At 37.0% G+C, this 19122-nt stretch overlaps 3 protein-coding genes across 4 annotated transcripts in view; all 3 read left to right on the forward strand.

Annotated features, from left to right (window-relative positions):
* LOC148919647 (signal peptidase complex subunit 2-like) overlaps nt 1–512 on the forward strand; it is a 2398-nt gene extending 1886 nt beyond the window's left edge. Inside the window, exons 4-5 of the mRNA XM_089047383.1 lie at nt 1–116; nt 230–512. The exon at nt 1–116 is cut by the window's left edge and continues 24 nt beyond it. Of these exons, the coding sequence (XP_088903509.1) occupies nt 1–116; nt 230–326 (213 nt within the window). The 3' untranslated portion in view covers nt 327–512. The remainder of the gene's footprint in view (nt 117–229) is intronic.
* A 7898-nt stretch (nt 513–8410) lies between these two features.
* Nucleotides 8411–13230, forward strand: CLPB4 (casein lytic proteinase B4). The gene is made up of 10 exons (XM_089045979.1): nt 8411–8803; nt 8901–9119; nt 9221–9458; nt 9552–9747; nt 10081–10135; nt 10285–10435; nt 10517–10825; nt 11235–11500; nt 11577–12506; nt 12636–13230. Exons 1-10 carry the CDS (start codon nt 8528–8530, stop codon nt 12945–12947), a joined length of 2952 nt encoding a protein of 983 aa, XP_088902105.1. The 5' UTR covers nt 8411–8527; the 3' UTR covers nt 12948–13230.
* A 2396-nt stretch (nt 13231–15626) lies between these two features.
* On the forward strand, nt 15627–18933 carry LOC103320748 (U-box domain-containing protein 17-like). Of its 2 annotated transcripts, XR_513359.2 has the most exons (3): nt 15642–16449; nt 16976–17963; nt 18630–18933. XR_513359.2 is itself a non-coding variant. In XM_008222467.2 (2 exons), the coding sequence occupies exons 1-2, from the start codon at nt 15827–15829 to the stop codon at nt 17904–17906; spliced, it is 1554 nt and encodes a 517-aa protein (XP_008220689.2). In that variant the 5' UTR covers nt 15627–15826; the 3' UTR covers nt 17907–18102. The 2 variants fall into 2 exon arrangements, 1 of the variants encoding a protein (XP_008220689.2); XM_008222467.2 differs by lacking the exon at nt 18630–18933 and having other exon boundaries at nt 15627–16449; nt 16976–18102.
* Nucleotides 18934–19122: the final 189 nt, after the last annotated feature.

The raw sequence follows: 19122 nt of genomic DNA on the forward strand, positions 1-19122 counted from the left end.
GTGTCTTCCAAATTACCAAGATTTTCTGACTTGTACACACTTACAGTAGCAAGTGCAGATCCAAAATCGATATCTGCAAACAAACCGGTGGAATTCACGAAGAGTGTTACTCAGTGGTAAGTGCTCACAACACAGCTCACAATTGTGTTTGTATTGCATCTTGGAGTTTCAGATTGCACTAACATATTTTGATCTACTTTCTCCTTCTCTGTCTACTGTACTTTTCCAGGTTTACCAAGGATGGAGTATTGGTGGAAGGCCTGTTCTGGAAGGAAGTAGATGGACTGATAAACGATTATGCAAGAGAACCCAAGAAGAGCAAGTGAATTTCGGCTTTGCGGAGACCCCAATCTGATTCAGTTCTCATACAGAATGAACTCTTTAAAGTATTGTGATTTTTGCATAAAATGTTGGTAGCCACAATGAATTTGAAAGACAGTGTACTCCATCATTTATACTGAACACTGGGGTTCCAAACCTATTTAGTATGTAGACCTTTCAATTTGACTCCAGATTGACTACTTTTCTAATTACTGTGGGTCAGAGTGACTCCATCCTTTACAATGTTTTAACTTTTAATACTTTACTTCACCAAGGCCTTTTTGGCGGTATTGAATGTTTCACTTTTAACTTGAGGCCTTGTGCCTTTATATATATATATATATAAGATTTTCTTTTTAAGGAGGCCTTGGCCTCAGTTGTTGGAGGAGGAAAAAATTTAGTTTTCTTAGTTTAAAATTGTTCTCTCAGAAACAATGATCTGAAGAACAGCTGAGTGTGTGCAGAACTAAGAGCTATCTTTTGTAAGCATTCTCATAAGCCTATGTCATTATAAAATTTGAAGTATTTTAAAATTATCATTATGTTCATACATTCATTATTTTTTATACATTCAATATTTGCTTATTCTTTAATAAGATTTATGCATAAACTGCGACTTTTTTATTATGTCTGTTTCCTAACTATATATGCTAATCCTTCAGTTCTAGACCCCTTCTGGTATCAGAGCCGTAAGAGTTGTGAGAATTCTGTCTAAGTTGCAACTCATCCAACCCAAGTGGCTGGTTTAGGATTTCTGAGTTGAAGTTCTTGGTTTCTTCTTTTCTTTCTTTTATCCTTCAAGTCCTTTTTTGGTTTCCTCCCTTAAGGTCTGACCCGTGAGTCCTTTTTCCAATCGATAAGTCCCAGGTGAGGCACGAAACGGTGGGCAGGAGACAGAGAGTTAGGGAGGTCACTAATAGGTTTCTTTTAGGATAAACAGCAAGATTTAGAAGTCACTATTTATCTTCTTCTTCACTCTTCCAACCCCATACACTTGAGTATTATGAGTCGCCTCTTTAGAACAAATTCTTGTAGTTCGAGCAGCTCTAGAACCACTATAGGTCGCCTACCTGAGATTGTAAATGAAGAACATTTTGAGTATAATTCTAATAATGATAATGAACAACTAGAATTTAGAGACTGGAATATACCTAAAGTACCTGATAAAAATATATATAGGAAAAAATGGTCACTAAGTACATTTAATACAACTACACATGTTAAGACAGTAGAACAAGTATATGCTTTGAGTAAAGAACATGAGTCTTGTCAATTACTCAATCTAGATGCCATTAAAAAACATAGGCATGATGGAAATAATTTCTTGCATATTGGTCTTGTTCAAGTTGCTGCTAAGCCATTAACTAGATTAGGATTACAAGCTTCTATTTTACTTTGCTTACGTGATGCTAGATTTACTGTATTTAATGATTCTGTGCTTGGTATGATTGAGTCAAGTCTTTGTAATGGTCCAGTACATTTTGATTGTTATCCCAATTTTACAATAAGTCTAAATGATCCCCATATTCTTAAAACTTTAACTCTAAATATTAAGACTTCCGGTTATAATGTTTTACCAGGTACCCAACCTATAGCTTTGATTTACAGAATATACTATAAAGTTACAGGTACAAATATGAATTTTCAAGCCCTAAATAAAAGTCCTAGAGATCACACATTATTAATACAAAGCCGTACACCTGATGCTAATATAAGTATTCCTCATACAATTAAATGGTCTGAGATTAATCTGCCTAGAGATTGGACTTTAGTTACTGAATCTCAACCTGCACCTATACAACGTAGTTTAAATAACTTAGACTATATACAGCAATATTTAGATGGCACTGTTAAAATTAATTTCGGTAATCAGCCTAAGTCTAATGTTCATTTACAACAATTACCTACACCTAGTCCATCTAAGAGGCATGAACCTGCTAGAAATTCATCTGCTTCTTCCTCAATACAAGAAAGAGACTTAGAAATGGAAAGAGCCTTAATTGATTTAAAATTAGAATCCTTAAGAAAAAAGGCCCAAGTAAGTCATCCTTGTTACACTCCACCTACACATGAATCCAAGCCTGAGTCTCCTCCTACATCGCCTACCCAATCTGATTTTTTAGCCAGCGAAATAGCTACAGCCCATATGTATGATATAGATAAACAATTAAGCGTCCTCAAAAGAACTGAGTCGTTTAAAATTAATTGGAAAGCTCTAGATAAACATTTGCATGACCCTGCTAATAAATCTAGAAGAGAGATATATCACCAAATTGTTCCTAATGCAAATATAAGACAAACAATATTCACTGAATGGAAAACCTACATGAGATCTGAGAAAAAAGAGATGTTTTATCTTGATTTTGTAGAAAGCCGGTATAGCCCTACTGAGTTAAAAACAATAACTAAAGAAAAATGGGTAAAGTTAGACCAATCTGAAGTCGTATCTAGTCATCCTCCTGCAGAAACTATTATGTTTAAACACGGATCCAGAACTGTTGTTGCAAGCCCTTTTAAAATAGCAGACCAGTCTGATGAGCCTAACAAGCGTATCATTGAACAAAATAATTATACAAATCAAAGTCTGATTACCATAGGAAAACAATTAGACAAAATAGAAACTAAAATAGATAAGTCTTTACGTATAAAAAATAATGAATGTATGAACATAATGATAATTTTAAAATACTTCAAATTTTATAATGACATAGGCTTATGAGAATGCTTACAAAAGATAGCTCTTAGTTCTGCACACACTCAGCTGTTCTTCAGGATCATTGTTTCTGATAGAACAATTTTAAACTAAGAAAACTAAATTTTTTCCTCCTGCTACAATTGAGGCCAAGGCCTCCTTAAAAAGAAAATCTTAACCTTAGGAAAGAAAAATAACCAAGGTAATTTAACCAGAGTACAATAATTACAAATAGTCTTTTACTCAAATGCTTTAGCTTTCACTAAAGGCTCAGCTTTTGACCTAGCTTTAACTCGGATGCTTTTACTTCAACTTCGGCTTTAACTTAACTTTTGACTCAGCTTTAACGTAGATGCTTTCTGAGGGAATCAAATAATTCATCATTCAATTTTGTCCGATAATGAACGCTCAGTCGGAATTCAAATCGTATGCAGTATAAGCTTCATTAGGATCTTGACCATGGGGATAGTCAGACCATCTCATGGGTCGGTCAGGACTAGGGCTCGTCTGGCGAGGCTGGCAACTGGAAGAGGATTGTGACTCATTGTCTTCATCATCATCTTGCATCTGTGAGGCTTGTAGGAGTAACTGCTTAGCCATATCTTGTAACTCAGTTTTAGATTTTCCTTCCACAGAAAGATTTGTCTGGGAGGAATGAGAAGAAGTTGTCTCAGGCTCATGTTTTGGTGGCTTAGGGAAATCTCTATAAAAATACTCAGCAATACGGTGGATTTCAAAACGATCCCACCATTTAACAGAAAATTGACGAGAAAAGATACGGGATTCCCAATTAATATTGTAAGACCATTTCATAATCTAAGGAATCTTATAGCGGATGAAAAATAGTAAGGGCATAGGAAAGAATAAATCACGTTCAGGGAGTTTGACTTTAGAAGAGAATATAGTAATAAGCTCAGTAATTTGTGCAGGAATGATTTCTGACTTAGGTCCGTGTGTATCCCACCATTGGAGAAACCAATAAGGAAGTTCAGGACGAAATTTATTATCAAAATTAATAAACCATGAATGGGAAAATTCAGGGGTTTGATGCAGAAATATGTAATAAAAGGACTCAACATAATCAGCATAATTGTATTGCAATTTAGAAGGAAGAGTCCTTAGCTCATAAGGGTGTGCACCCCAACTCTTTTGATTTAGGATCTGGTAGATGTATATAGAGTGATAAATGATTTTCTGGGGATCAATTTTATCTCGGATAGGCTTAATATCAACAGATTTAGTTTCATGGAGTATTTCTCGGTACAATTTGAGGGACTTGTATGGACTGTGAGGCATGAAATGGAATCCAGGAGGGAAATGGTTCAGGGCAAGCATTGCAGGATTTATAGAAGTAGAAACATGGGGTTCAATAATAAAAAGATTAGCAGTACTTTTAGGAACATAAGGAGAAGTCTTGGGTCTAAATGTAGAAGAGGAAAGTGGGGTTGCAGTAGGTGGTAAAGCAAGGGGATCATAGCTAGATGTAAGTGCAGATTGGTAATTAGGTCTCATTTGGCTCAATGTAGATCCTAAAGGGCTAAACCTATTATCTATAGGGATAGGAGAAAGACCAGGGAAAGGAGTAATTGTAGAAGGCTCAAGCTTAGGAAAGGAAGATGAACTAGGCTCATTCTTTATGGTTTTTTGGCTTAATGATGCAGGGAGGATTCTGGGCATTTGTTGGCTGTATTGCTCTTTATGCTTATCTTTTTCTTTTCTTTCGGCCATTGCTTATCCTGTAAAAACTCTCTGGTAAGAAAATCAGGAATAGAATTCTCACTGCCTTTAAGAAATTCAATATCAAAATCAAATATGCTTAAAAGCGCTTGCCAGCGTGCAAAAATCTGTTTTGATGCAATATTTTGAACATCTTTTTCTAATACATGTTTAGCGGATTTACAATCAACCCGTATAAGAAATTTTTGATTTAATAAATCATCTTGAAACTTAGTAATGCATAATACAATGGCTAATATTTCTTTTTTAATAGTACTGTAATTATATTGCAACTTAGTCCAAGTACCAGAATGAAAACGTATAATTTGCTCAGGGGGAATAGAATCAGTTTTTTGCTTAAGAATACCTCCATAACCTATATCAGAAGCATCGGTTTCAACAATTTTAAATGAATCTGTAGTAGGAATGCCAAGACAGGGAAGTGTCTTAACATGACTCTTGATTTGCTTAACAAGCTCAGTATGAATAGAGGACCAAGGAGGAGGGTTAGTATGTAATCTATCAAACAAGGGCTTACATTGTTTTCTCAAATTTTTATAAAAATCAGAAATATAATTAAGTGATCCTAAAAATCTCTACAATTGGTTCTTATCAATAATCTGATCAGGAAATTTATTTGCAAATTGTATGGCTCTATCTATAGGATGTATTTGTGATTGGCTTATATTAAATCCAAGGAATCTAATATGCGTTTGAAACAACTTAATTTTCTTAGCAGAAACGACTAATCCATTGGTTTTTATGACATGTAGAAATTTATGCAAGTGTTTCCAATGCTGTTCTATGGACTCAGAAAATATAAGCACATCATCAATATAAACAATAGAAAATTGACTGTAAGGATTAAAAATTTCATTCATTATATTTTGGAATTCACTAGGAGCATTCTTAAGACCAAAGGGCATGACATTCCACTCATAATGACCAAAGGGAGTTACAAAAGCAGTCTTATATCGATCAGACTCAGTAATTTGTATTTGCCAAAATCCACTTTTCAAATCAAACTTAGAAAATATAACAGCTTTGCTTAGGCGATTAATTAAATCTCTTTTATTAGGTATAGGATATCTAATCCATTCAAGAACAGTATTAAGAGGCTTATAATTAATAACTAATCTAGGTGATCCTCTTTCCAACTCAGCATTTTTCTGTACATAAAAGCGGGGCAAGACCATGGAGACTTACTTCGTCTAATTTTTTTTTTCTGTAATAAGTCATTTATCTCACTTTTACAAAATTCCAATATTTCATGACTCATTTGGATAGGACGAGCTTTAGTAGGTATATTTTTCTCAGAAAAATTCTTTATATAAGGCAGACTTACAATATGATTCTTTCTATGCCAAAAAGCAGTAAGTAAATCAGAACATATTTCAGCAAGAACCAATTTTTTCTCAAATTCCTGAATCTGAACATGCATGCTAGGAGTACTTAATTGAGACTCAATTCGTTTAGATTTTACCTCATCCTGCAGATGTCTAATTTGGTTTGATTTATCAAGAATTAAAGAAGTAGTTATAGCATTAATATTTTTCTTTGCAGTTTTCAGCTCATGTAATTCAGAACGAGTAAGAAAATCAAACTTAACTTTTTCTCCTAAAGGGTTTGAAACAACCCCATCAAATTCAACTTGCAAAGGGTATAAAAGACTTATAAAGGGTAATCCTAAAATGACTTTATCAGTTATGTTTTTAATTAAAACAAATGAAGTTTTAAAGCAGATCTTGTTTTGGCAAACATGGGCTTTAGGGATTTCATAGTTTAAGTGTAGCATTTTTCCAGACGCTGTACTTAAGGATTCTGCAGATTTTGTATAATATTTAGTGGGAACTAATCCCTCTTTTATGCAATTAAGATCAGCACCAGAATCAAACAAAGCAATAGTTTCTAATTCAAAATCCTTAATAATTATATTGACTTTAGAGTACCATTTTCTAAAAGAGACATGATTAATTAAATTAACGACTTGACAAGACTCCTCATTTCCTTCAGAATGGGTAGGACTGCTTGGTTGACTATCAGTTTTAGACAACTCTTTATCTAGTAAGGAATTTAAACTATGTCGGATGTCATAATTCTCAGCCTGTAATTTATAACTTAATTGTTTTAATTCAATTATTTTCTTTTTTACAATTTTACTTCAGAATGTAAATCATGCAAAGAGACCTCTTTTTTCTTATGAAACCTTTCTAAGGTAGTATTTAGACTTATAGTAGAGGAAGAGGGTTGAGCTGTATCTGTATGAGCTATAATTTTTCTAAATTTCTTTAGATATTCAGATTTCAACTCAGGGTGTTCTATTTTACAAATTAGGTCAATTAGCAATTCTTCTTGCTCTTCTTGCTTAGTTAAAACAGAAACAGATTTAAGAGTATTACAACACTTATCTTTACAACCTATTTGAATATTAGGTGAACTCAGGTAGGAATCAGAAGACTCATAGTTGGATGACTCAGAATCACATACCATAGTTAGGTCACCTGACTCAGAATCTCTTAACTCAAGAACTTTAATTAATTTATCTTTATCTGCATCCGTGATCTGTAATTGTTTGATAGTATCTTTAACTTTACACTTATTAGCATAGTGTCCGAATTTCTGACACTTATAACATTTTACCTTACTCATGTCGGTTTTTTTCTTAAAGTTGTTCTTAAAGTGCTTTCCTTTAGGCTTATTTGACCATCTTTTCTTAAAGCGAGACTTTTTCTTGTAGAATTCATCATTAGAGTGATAAGAATGATTCCTACGTTTATAATGACGTTTTTTACGAAGGTGACTAGGAGACTTATATTTGTTTTTTCTAGACTTCCGGTTATTTAAACTACGTTTGCTTATATTTGTTTTTCTAAATTTCTTTATATATATATATATATATATATAAAGAGAGCTTTCATTGAGGGATCCCTCAAATAAGCTTATTTGAGGACACCTCTTGTAGGCCCCACTCGGACTGTATTTCACTAATCCAAACCGTCTATTTTGTACATACTCATTCAAAGATCATCTCTACAAAAAATTATTTGAATCCGATATCATTTGACCACTCATTTTGAGTTATAGAAATTTTAGTACTTTTTTGAAGCATCGTGTTCATTGATTTTGTAATACACAATTGGATGTCGAAACGGTTTCCGATTTGTCTAATTTTTTGTAATGATGATCTATGAATGAAGACCTTAAAAATAGATGGTTTGAATCATTGAGAAAAATTTGTAGGATACCCTAAGGCGTCCTCAAATAAAATTATTTGAGGATCCCTCTATAGAATGGGACTATATATATATATATATGTGTGCGCATAGATACTACAGTTTTGGAAATGCCAAGTGCAGGCACTCGCACAAACACTTCAACTGTTGATGCAATGTAGACCTCTCATGTATCAACGGCCACCAGCCGCCAATCAGGCATAGCGATTCACTCAAGCACAACTCTCTTTAATGGAGAATTCACTCAATCCGATATACTCGAACTCGATCCAATTTATCGAATTGGCCCACAACTTAAATAATTGGGTCTGTTGGATGGACTTATATTGGGTTTGGATCAATGATTTTTTGGACAAACAAACGCGGGCAAATGAAAAAAAAAAATTAAGGAAGGAAAACTAGACGACACTGGACACCTCCAGATGCTTCTTCTACAACCTTCTATTGCCTCTTCTCCAAGTCTTCTTCAGTCTTTTTCACTCGCTCTCTGAAGAGACTATTTTATAGCAAAACCCTTCACCATTGAGCTTGCTTTTGTGATTATTTGGTTTCATTTCATGGTCCAATGGCGAGCCGCAGAGCCACAAGACTCACCCAGTCGACTTTGGCTTTGGCGTCCCTGAACGCCTCTAAAGCCCCAAGAAACTCTATCTCTCAGTCTCGTGCAATCGCAGTGGCAGCCTCCGCTCGCGCCTTCGATAGCTCCGTTGCTCCCTTCTCTCGCCCCAACGTCGTTTCAGAGAGCAGTAATGTCGTTTCAGTCAAGTATTTGGCAACCGCCTTCACTCGCAGCTTTCACTCTTCCACTCCCAAATTCTACTCAGCCACAACCTCTTCTCAGGTCACAAGCTCTGAAAGTTTTCTCATTTAATTTCATCAAGTATTGAATTATATGAAAATAATTGGAGGCTAATTTTTGTTGTTGATTGAAATATCAGGCTAATCCGAATGAGTACACTGAGATGGCTTGGGAGGGCATTGTGGGTGCTGTTGATGCCGCCCGAGTTAGCAAGCAACAGGTTGTGGAAACTGAGCACTTAATGAAAGCGCTTTTGGAGCAAAAGGATGGTTTGGCCAGGAGAATTTTCACCAAGGCTGGCTTAGACAACACCACGGTTCTTCAAGCTACTGATAACTTCATTGCTCAGCAACCCAAGGTGCTTTGATGAAAACCCATATCTCATTTTGCATCATATCAAATATGTAATGGCTTTGTTTGTAGGAGGTAGTGAACAATTTGAACATTGTGTTGTGGCAGGTGACGGGTGCCACCTCTGGGCCTGTTATGGGCTCACATCTGAGTGGTGTGTTGGACAATGCCCGGCGGCAGAAGAAAGACATGGGAGATGATTTCGTGTCGGTGGAGCACCTTGTGTTGGCGTTCCAGTCAGATACTCGGTTTGGGCAGCAATTGTTTAGAAATCTCCAGCTTAGTGATAAGGATTTGAAGGAGGCTGTTAAGGATGTTCGTGGAAGTCAGAGAGTCACTGATCAAAGTATGATGTGCTCCACCTTAAGTTGATGTTTTAGAAATCTGTGTACTTGCTATTTTTATATGCTTTAATTAATATAATCCATATTGTGTATAGATCCCGAAGGAAAATATGAGGCCTTGGATAAATACGGGAATGACTTAACTGAACTCGCTAGGCGTGGCAAACTTGATCCTGTTATAGGCCGAGATGATGAAATACGGCGGTGTATCCAGATATTGTCCAGGAGAACGAAAAACAATCCTGTTATTATTGGTGAGCCTGGTGTGGGAAAAACTGCGATTGCTGAAGGGTATGTTCATTCAAGTGCATTGCTTTGCTGTACTTTGTTATGACTGTTTCAAAAAGTTCTAAGATATATGCCTTAGTTTATTTAATTTATATGAGTAATTTCGTTGACTTGATGCATCTTTTACATGCCTTCTGGGCACTACCATAACACCTTAGGAAGTAAGTTTGTTCAATCAACCACCCAGATGTTCTGGTATTCTCAAGCATTGCTATTATCACATAAAGACTGATGTTGAACAATTTGCCTGGTGGCATAAATTGCCAGATTATTCATTGTGCATCCTATGCATTGTTCTGTTGTATTGTTTTACTATAACTTTTGTATGATCTGCAGATTAGCTCAACGAATTGTGCGTGGGGATGTTCCAGAACCGCTATTGAATAGAAAGGTAGTCATTCGTTTTAGTTTTAATTATCAATTCTAAAAACTATAAGACAATAAGAGTTTTATGTAGAAACGAAACCTTGGTTTCAAAATATTTTTTTCCTTGATCTTCAAATTTATACATAGTTTTGCATTTTGTCTTCTATTCTACAGTTGATTTCCTTAGATATGGGTTCATTGGTTGCTGGTGCCAAGTTTCGTGGGGATTTTGAGGAAAGGTTGAAAGCTGTGTTGAAGGAAGTTACTGCTTCAAATGGACAGATTATATTATTCATTGATGAGATTCATACTGTTGTAGGAGCAGGTTTGTGCAAAAGTAGAGTCTTTTTTTTTTTTGTGGGTCTGTTGTGTTTTCTCCTGATGTCCTTGTTAATGATTCTTGTAGGGGCTACAAGTGGTGCGATGGATGCTGGGAACTTGTTGAAGCCAATGCTTGGGAGAGGTGAGCTTCGCTGTATAGGAGCAACTACATTAAATGAGTACAGAAAGTATGTTGAGAAGGATCCTGCACTTGAGCGTAGATTTCAACAAGTGTTTTGTGGCCAGCCATCTGTCGAAGACACAATATCCATTCTTCGTGGCTTGCGTGAGCGCTATGAGCTGCATCATGGTGTGAAAATATCAGATAGTGCCCTTGTTTCTGCAGCTGTTCTTTCTGACAGATACATTACAGAACGTTTTTTGCCTGACAAAGGTAATAATAATTTCCACCTTATAGGCTTTTGTGGCAGGAGGGGATGAGGAGGGGTGGTGGGATTTGTTTTCTCAAAATAAAATTTGTGTTTGATAGATCTTGCAAGTATAGGAATAAGATGCACTCATTTTTTTGGAACTTCCATTGGGTGGATTTCAACCAATACAAATAGAGGGCTTGGAGCCAACGTAATAAAGAAAAGAAGGGATGGAAGAACTAGAATTTTCTTTATAGTTCCCTCTTGTGAATTTGTCTTCATGTTTAGTATTGGACTAGGATATCTGATTCTATAAAGCTGAAAAAATGAAAAGCTTAGTCACACCCACACCCTTGAAGACTCTTACCATTAAATTCTTCTGTTTTCTCTTTTGTCAACTATAAGTTTTGTAACTTATCTTCTCTGTTTCAGCCATTGATCTCGTTGATGAAGCTGCTGCAAAGCTGAAGATGGAGATCACTTCTAAGCCCACTGAATTGGATGAGGTAGACAGAGCTGTGTTGAAGTTGGAGATGGAGAAGCTGTCTGTGCAAAATGACACTGATAAATCATCGAAAGAAAGGTTAAGCAAGCTGGAAAATGATCTGGCATTGCTTAAGCAGAAACAAAAAGAATTAACCGAACAATGGGATCATGAGAAGGCTCTCATGACTCGGATACGATCAGTTAAAGAAGAGGTATTCGTCCATTATTGTTGTTGGCAAGTTTCCTCATCCCTTGAGTTGCTGATTCATATGTTTCTAATTTTTGTAGATTGATAGAGTAAACCAAGAGATGGAATCTGCTGAACGTGACTATGACCTAAATCGTGCTGCGGAGCTCAAATATGGAACTCTAACATCCCTACAACGCCAGTTAGAAGAGGCAGAGAAAAACCTTGCTGAGTATCAGAAGTCTGGAAATGCTTTGCTTCGAGAAGAAGTCACCGATCTTGATATTGCTGAAATTGTAAGCAAATGGACTGGTATACCCTTGTCAAACCTTCAACAATCAGAAAGAGACAAGCTAGTTATGCTAGAACAGGTTCTTCATAAGAGGGTGGTCGGTCAGGATATAGCTGTGAAATCAGTGGCTGATGCAATTCGACGTTCAAGGGCAGGCCTATCTGACCCAAACCGACCAATAGCAAGTTTTATGTTCATGGGTCCAACTGGTGTGGGGAAAACAGAGCTGGCAAAGGCTTTGGCTGGCTATCTCTTTAACACGGAAAATGCTCTTGTCAGAATTGATATGAGCGAGTACATGGAAAAACATGCAGTTTCACGCTTGGTTGGGGCACCACCTGGTTATGTTGGTTACGAAGAAGGTGGGCAGCTAACAGAAGTGGTTCGTCGAAGACCTTATTGTGTAGTGCTGTTTGATGAAATAGAGAAAGCACATCATGATGTCTTCAACATTTTATTACAATTGTTGGATGATGGGAGGATCACCGACTCTCAAGGGCGAACTGTAAGCTTCACCAATTGTGTGGTGATAATGACCTCAAACCTGGGCTCCCACTACATACTTGAAACTCTTCGTAATACACATGATAGCAAGGATGCAGTTTATGAAGTTATGAAAAGACAAGTTGTTGAGTTGGCGAGACAAACTTTCCGCCCTGAATTTATGAATCGAATTGACGAGTATATTGTCTTCCAGCCTTTGGACTCAAAAGAGATCGGTAGTATTGTTGAGCTACAAGTGAGTAATCGATCTTCCACCTTTCCTTCTTTTAGATATTATCTAAATGTCTTTTTCTTTTCTTTTTCTTTCTTACTGAGTCGTATTAGAGATGGTGGTTAAATGCTTCAATGCCCATTCCGATTGCAGATGAACAGGTTGAAAGACAGGCTGAAGCAGAAGAAAATTGATCTTTACTACACAAAGGAAGCTGTGGAGGTTCTGGGTACACTGGGCTTTGATCCAAACTATGGTGCAAGACCAGTTAAGCGGGTGATACAACAGTTGGTTGAGAATGAAATTGCAATGGGAGTCTTAAGAGGGGATTTCAATGAGGAAGACTCTCTTATTGTTGATGCTGAGGTGTCCCCATCTGCCAAAGACCTTACTCCCCATAAGAGGCTGCTCATCAAGAAACTGGAGAACACGTCTGCTGCCGATGCCATGGTTGCGAATGACTGATCTCGACTGATTCCGGTGCTTCGAATTGTAAATAAAGCTTAACAAAAAGGTTGGTGTTGGTTCGTTTAGCTTTCAGATGTTAAGAAGTGCCCGCCTGCCTGCCTGCCTGAGTTACGTATTGTGGAGAGTTCTGTTTAAATCTCTACTCTAATTTCAAACCAAACAAAAGATTAACAAATAAGTTATTTTTTTAGGGGGGTAAGGGGCATGTGTCTCGGTTCAAGTGGTTAAGAGCAGTTGATGGAAGAAAAAAAGTTAGTTTTTCCGACATGGGTGATTGCCCGCATATCCCGTCCCATTCAATTTAAAATTTGCATCCAAATCAAGTTTTGTGACAGAAGAATAAAGAGCAATACTTCGATTCGAATCCTAGTATGGGATTAAGATTGTAGGGAAACAAACAGATGGAGGAAAAATGTCAAAATCGCATCAAAATTATATCACTGGACTGGGCCCATGCATGAAAAATGTCGATATAAATATTATAGCTACACTACTGGACGTGCATGTGCCCAAAATAATTATATCATTGTCGTCATCTTTACCAATTAGAGAATGTTTTGAGACTAAAAATCCAAAATTTGTATGACTTGACACTTCGTAGGTGGTACCCATATACAAACTCATAATAATTCACAAAGCAAAAGCTTAACTATGTTCATTAATAATGGACGCTAATTTTCTTCGTGTTAAAGTGCTAAACTCATAATTGAACGACTCTATGTTAGGATGCAAAAGTCATATCATAATTTGTCGTTTTAATGTCTAATTGGCATTTGTTTTTGTTGTCTTCTTTTCCAATTGCTCTCAATCAGTTCATAGCCCACACCACTCATCCTCAGTCTCTTCTTATCGTAAAATTATCATTATTAGTCACGAGATTAATCAAATGTGACAATTATCATCACTGACCAATGTGCATGCAACCCTAACAACCAATAATTAATCATGCTTGATTAGGATAGCCTCCTTTGACAATCCAAATGAATTATGAACCTACCAAATATGCATCCTCTCTATCTAATCATTATATTTCAAGTGTAAACTTGATCAGTGTGAATCTGCCAACTTTTTTTCACTTGAAGTCAACTATATATAACAGATGGCACGGTTTTTATTTATTTATTTTCTGTTTACATAGCTTATTTGAGCGACAATTTTATATTTTAATGAATCAATTGTCTGTCTTCAACTCTTTATTCATAGATAATTTTTGTGAAAAAAAACACACACACACGCATAAATTGAGTAATAGTTAACCATTTAAGGAAATGATACTTATTTTAGTGTTCGTCTATTCATTTAATCACAACTAGATGTCTTTATTTATGCTTAAAATTTTGTAAATAATAATCAAAATACAATACTAATTGAGTACACAAATAAACTTATTGTTGCATGCATGCATTAGAAAACCAATATAAACTTTGGAAAATGCCTCAACGATATAGTGGGATAAGATTATAAAGTAAGAAACTATAAATTTTGGAAATGAAATCCAAATTACAAAAGATTTGTTTACCTGAAACAGTCTCACACTAAGCCCAAATTAGAACCCATGAATACTCCAACTCCAACCCCAAAAGTCAAATTTTTATTGCTTGGACTTGGACTTGGGCAACATTCCAGCCAGACAGAGAACCAGAGAAGCTTTCTTTGCACACACTTTGACGTGAACTACTACTTTGCAATTATACCATACACTCATCTGTACCTTACTTATCGTACACCCCACATCTAGGCCCCAAACAAAACGACACGGCTGGCCCCACACGAAGCTTCTCCCATCTATAATTCAATGGACGGTAGCGACGGTGTCAGTACACTACACTGTAGTAATGGTGCAAAATTACTCATTTCCCTATGCGAAAACTAATGGCTTGCTTTGGAAGTCCCTTTCTCAGTTTTCTATCTCCCTAGTCCCTCTTCCCACACAAATTTTAGAAATGGCTTTTTCATTTCTCAACAAGCCTTTTTCTTTCTATAAATTATTTATTTATTTTCAGATCAAATCATCAAAGGGAAAATGTTGTAAATTTGCACGTTCTATTGTCTTGAAAAATAAGGAAAGTCACTGTTTGTGTTGCACACCAGCAGATCAAGGACTTGTCCATAATTCACAAATTTGTAATATAACCATATCATCTCTGCTAGAGTATGTTGGAGGTTCAAAGCCGTGAACTAAATTTTGATACGTGTCGTGAAAAGTTATTCATTTATAATTTAAGGTAAATTTAAGATTCAATGTGAGTGACGAGATTTTGATATGTGACGTAAGATGTATGTCATTCATAAGTTGGAGTAGATTTTAGATTCAATTTGCCAAGTAAAATTTTGGAAGTGCAACATCAAAAGTCTGCTATTTATAATTTGAACTAGATTATGCATTTAAAGTTTGAAGCATTATTTGGCATAAAAAGTAGATTATCTATAATTTGAGTAGATTTTGTATTCAAAGTCCGTAACTAAACTTTGACGCCTAGCGTAAAAGGTTAGTCATGGATAATCTTGTAATGCAATATTTAAGTTAACAAATTACCTTCTGTTTTTTTTTAAATTTTTAAGGTGTAGAAAACTATTATTGTGTAATTTGAAAATGGCATTATTTTTAGTGAAAAAAAAATTATAATTCGATAAATTTAGAAAGATACAAACAGGGCCTTAAATATCACTCCCTGTGTCTCTGGTGTCAGTGTTCAGTAAGAAGCAGAGTCTCTGGGACTGAGAGCTCGTTATAAATAAACAACAAAGAAAACCAGATTTAGTTACAATTAACAAATACTCTCTCTCTCTCTCTCTCTCTCTCTCTCTCTCTCTCTCGCATTTAGGCTCGTTTCTCCGTGCAATGTAGTTCACTAAAAAAGGAGCAGAGAAACGATATGGCCAAGTGTCACCGAAACGACATCGGATCCGTCGTGCTAGACCGCGCTACCACCACCACGTCCGCCGGAGGAGGCGGTCACTTCCGTCTCTGGTCATCCTTCTCCGGTGCTTCATTCCGCCGGAAAATCTTCTTCGCCGTCAGTTGCGGCGGCAGCTCCCGCTATCGTCACCACAACGACAAAAACAACGTCGCTCCGTCCAGTCCTCCCACTCCCCCGGCCACTGCCACTGGATCAACCGCGACGAAAAACGCGTCGCAGTCGCACTCCAAAGAAAAAGAGCTGGAAAAGGTAAAACCGAAGTCCGAGAAGCTCTCGGATCTTCTGAACCTCGCGGAGTTCTCGGAGTCGGAGAACGACGCCGTGACCAAGAAGAAGGTGGAGGCTTTGGATGAGCTGAAGCGCGTGGCGAAGGAATTGCAGGTCGAAGACGACTCGGCGAAGAGGAAAGAGGCGGCGAGCAGAGTGAGATTGCTCGCCAAGGAAGATGTGGAAGCTAGAGCGACGCTGGCGATGCTCGGAGTCATTCCTCCGCTCGTCGCCTTGCTCGACTCCGACGACGTCGTTGCTCAGATCGCATCGCTCTACGCTCTGCTCAATCTCGGGATCGGCAACGATGTGTGAGTTAACACGTTCTTCGGATTTTGAGCCTTGTCTGATCTAATTTTGTTTTGATGTCATTTTCTCGTTTTAATTTCTCTCTGTGATTGTTCTTCTTGCATGCATTTTCGTTTAACCAGCTTCTTAGCTTTGATTAATTGGGCAATTGGTTTTGGTTTTAATTCGTGTTTTTGTTTTCTGTCATTTTCATGCCATGATGTTTTATTCTTCCGTCATTTTCAAGGCCGAGTAGTTTTTTTCCACTGTTTTTTACTTGGAAAATAAATTATTTATATTTAATCCAACTGTTCTTATCTTCGGGCTCACAGTGTTGCATGTTTGTGAAATGATGAACTCTGTCATGGACATCTCATAGTGTTAATTGCATTCTCCAGTTTATTTTTTATTTTTTTTGTTATTTCGCATTCTGTTAAGTTGCTTTATTCCCATTATAATTGCATTTGAATCACTTTTATTGACCCATTGTTGCATTTGTTTCTGAATTAAAAAAATTTATCAATGCTTTTTGGACCACCCCTTTTGCAGAAACAAGGCTGCTATTCTCCAAGCAGGGGCTATTCACAAAATGCTTAAACTCATTGAATCCCCAAATCCTCCAGACCCATCAGTCTCAGAAGCTATAATTGCAAATTTCCTCGGCTTAAGCGCATTGGATTCGAATAAACCCATCATTGGAGCTTCAGGTGCCATACCCTTCTTGGTTAAAACCCTCAAGAATTTGGACAACACAAGTAGCCCTCAAGCTAAGCAAGATGCCTTGAGAGCTCTCTACAACCTTTCAATCTTCCCATCCAATATTTCGTTCATATTGGAAACTGATTTGATCCCATTTTTCCTGAATTCGCTTGGAGACATGGAAGTGAGTGAAAGAATCCTTGCAATTCTAAGCAACATGGTATCTGTCCCCGAAGGTCGAAAAGCAATTAGCAGTGTCCGGGATGCATTCCCAATATTGGTTGATGCATTGAATTGGAACGATTCGCCGGGGTGTCAAGAGAAGGCATCCTACATTTTGATGGTGATGGCACACAAGGCATTTGGGGATAGGCAAGCCATGATCGAGGCGGGAATGGTATCGGCATTGCTTGAATTAACGCTTTTGGGTAGCACTTTGGCACAGAAGAGAGCCTCAAGGATCTTGGAGTGTTTGAGAGTGGATAAAGGAAAGCAGGTTTCACAAAGCTTTGGTGGGAGTATGGGTGCAGCGGTTTCTGCTCCCATTTGTGGCTCTTCGTCGTCTTCTACAAACCCGAACATGGGTTCCAAGGAGTGTTTGGAAGAGGAGGAGGACATGATGAGTGAGGAGAAGAAAGCCGTGAAGCAATTAGTGCAACAGAGTTTGCAAAACAACATGAGGAGGATCGTGAAGAGGGCCAATTTGCCGCAAGATTTCGTCCCATCAGATCATTTCAAGTCACTCACCTCAAGTTCAACTTCAAAGAGCTTGCCATTTTGAGGAATTAGAGCTGCCAACGAAGATGTGGAGATTGAATTGAAGTGAAGAATTTCTGAAGTTAGTAGTCTTCTTTTCATACTCATATCATATTTCCAGCTTCTGGGCTTTCGTAGCTTTTGTTAGTAGATCAACTTGTTAAAATTTATAATAGTTATCATAAATTATAATCTAGTAGCAGGAATTTTGTTTGGTTAAATTCCAGTTTGCTCTTAGTTATCCGTTTTGGCCTGAATATGAAAGAAGCTGAAACCGTAACGCAATTTCTGGAGAGAATTTCTTGCCAGTGGCTTAGAATGCAAAAATGGAAAAATACAAGGGATGCTTTAGTCATAAAATATTTGGTGTGCGTATCCCCACAATCATAGGGTCACTTTCCACCCATTAGTACAATTTTGTCCAACTCTTTGGCCCTACCCACAATTAAAATTGCTAATGTAACCCACAGCCACGTCTACTGGAAGAGGTGTCGGTCATTTTCTACATTGCATGAAATGGGGACAATTCAGGACCTTCACGATCTGGGAATCTTTCCTTTGGAAGATGTTGTTTTTAGTATTCTTGGTCTGAAAGTCTCACCTGGAAATTTACAGAGTCGAATAATTAATGAATTGATTATACAACTTGCAATGAGAACATTAATGAATTGATTAATGTCTTAATCTCCTTCACTTCTTCATTAGTTTAATATTGTATTAATTACCAATTTCTATTAACAATTTACAGATCTGAAGAGAAGAACCAGAGCAAAGCCGATGTGGCTTACAGAGCTGAGCTCTTGGTCATCAGTTAAGGTCATAGACGTTTCTGTCCCCACTGAGGTACATGTATTATCACATAAACTTCATGGTGGGGTATGGGGCATTTTGTAATCTATGTAAATTTAGATCTTTTGCCATATGATTGAGTAACTGGACTTGTCTCTGTGTGTGTGTGTGTGTATATATTTGTAGTGTGAATCTGAGATTTACCTCTGGAGCTTTTTGTTTTGTTATTTGAAATGTGCTAAATTTTGGTTGTGTACAGTAAATTTAGCTATCTACTACTCTGCTTAGTCTGCCACACGCACAGAGGGATGCAACATTTACTACAGTGCAATAGAATTTAGAGGTCTGTCTTCCTTCAAAAGGCTACATGCTTTTTATTATCCATTGGTATTTTTTATTTTTAACCTAATCACACTCGGTCCACTTGTATTGAGATACAATCATATTTTATT

Source organism: Prunus mume, linkage group LG2 (genome assembly GCF_029339155.1).
Source record: "Prunus mume cultivar Tortuosa linkage group LG2, ASM2933915v1, whole genome shotgun sequence".
In the NCBI taxonomy this organism is placed as follows: domain Eukaryota; kingdom Viridiplantae; phylum Streptophyta; class Magnoliopsida; order Rosales; family Rosaceae; genus Prunus; species Prunus mume.

What these genes read in the sequence shown, in the direction of transcription:
- CLPB4 (XM_089045979.1), top strand. Translation starts at nt 8,528, where the DNA reads ATGGCGAGCCGCAGAGCCACAAGACTCACCCAGTCGACTTTGGCTTTG. An exon ending in CAGCCACAACCTCTTCTCAG is followed by an intron (nt 8,804 to 8,900) that starts GTCACAAGCTCT and finishes TTGAAATATCAG; the next exon opens with GCTAATCCGAATGAGTACAC. An exon ending in TCATACTGTTGTAGGAGCAG is followed by an intron (nt 10,436 to 10,516) that starts GTTTGTGCAAAA and finishes TGATTCTTGTAG; the next exon opens with GGGCTACAAGTGGTGCGATG.
- LOC103320748 (XM_008222467.2), top strand. Translation starts at nt 15,827, where the DNA reads ATGGCCAAGTGTCACCGAAACGACATCGGATCCGTCGTGCTAGACCGC. An exon ending in CTCGGGATCGGCAACGATGT is followed by an intron (nt 16,450 to 16,975) that starts GTGAGTTAACAC and finishes CCCCTTTTGCAG; the next exon opens with AAACAAGGCTGCTATTCTCC.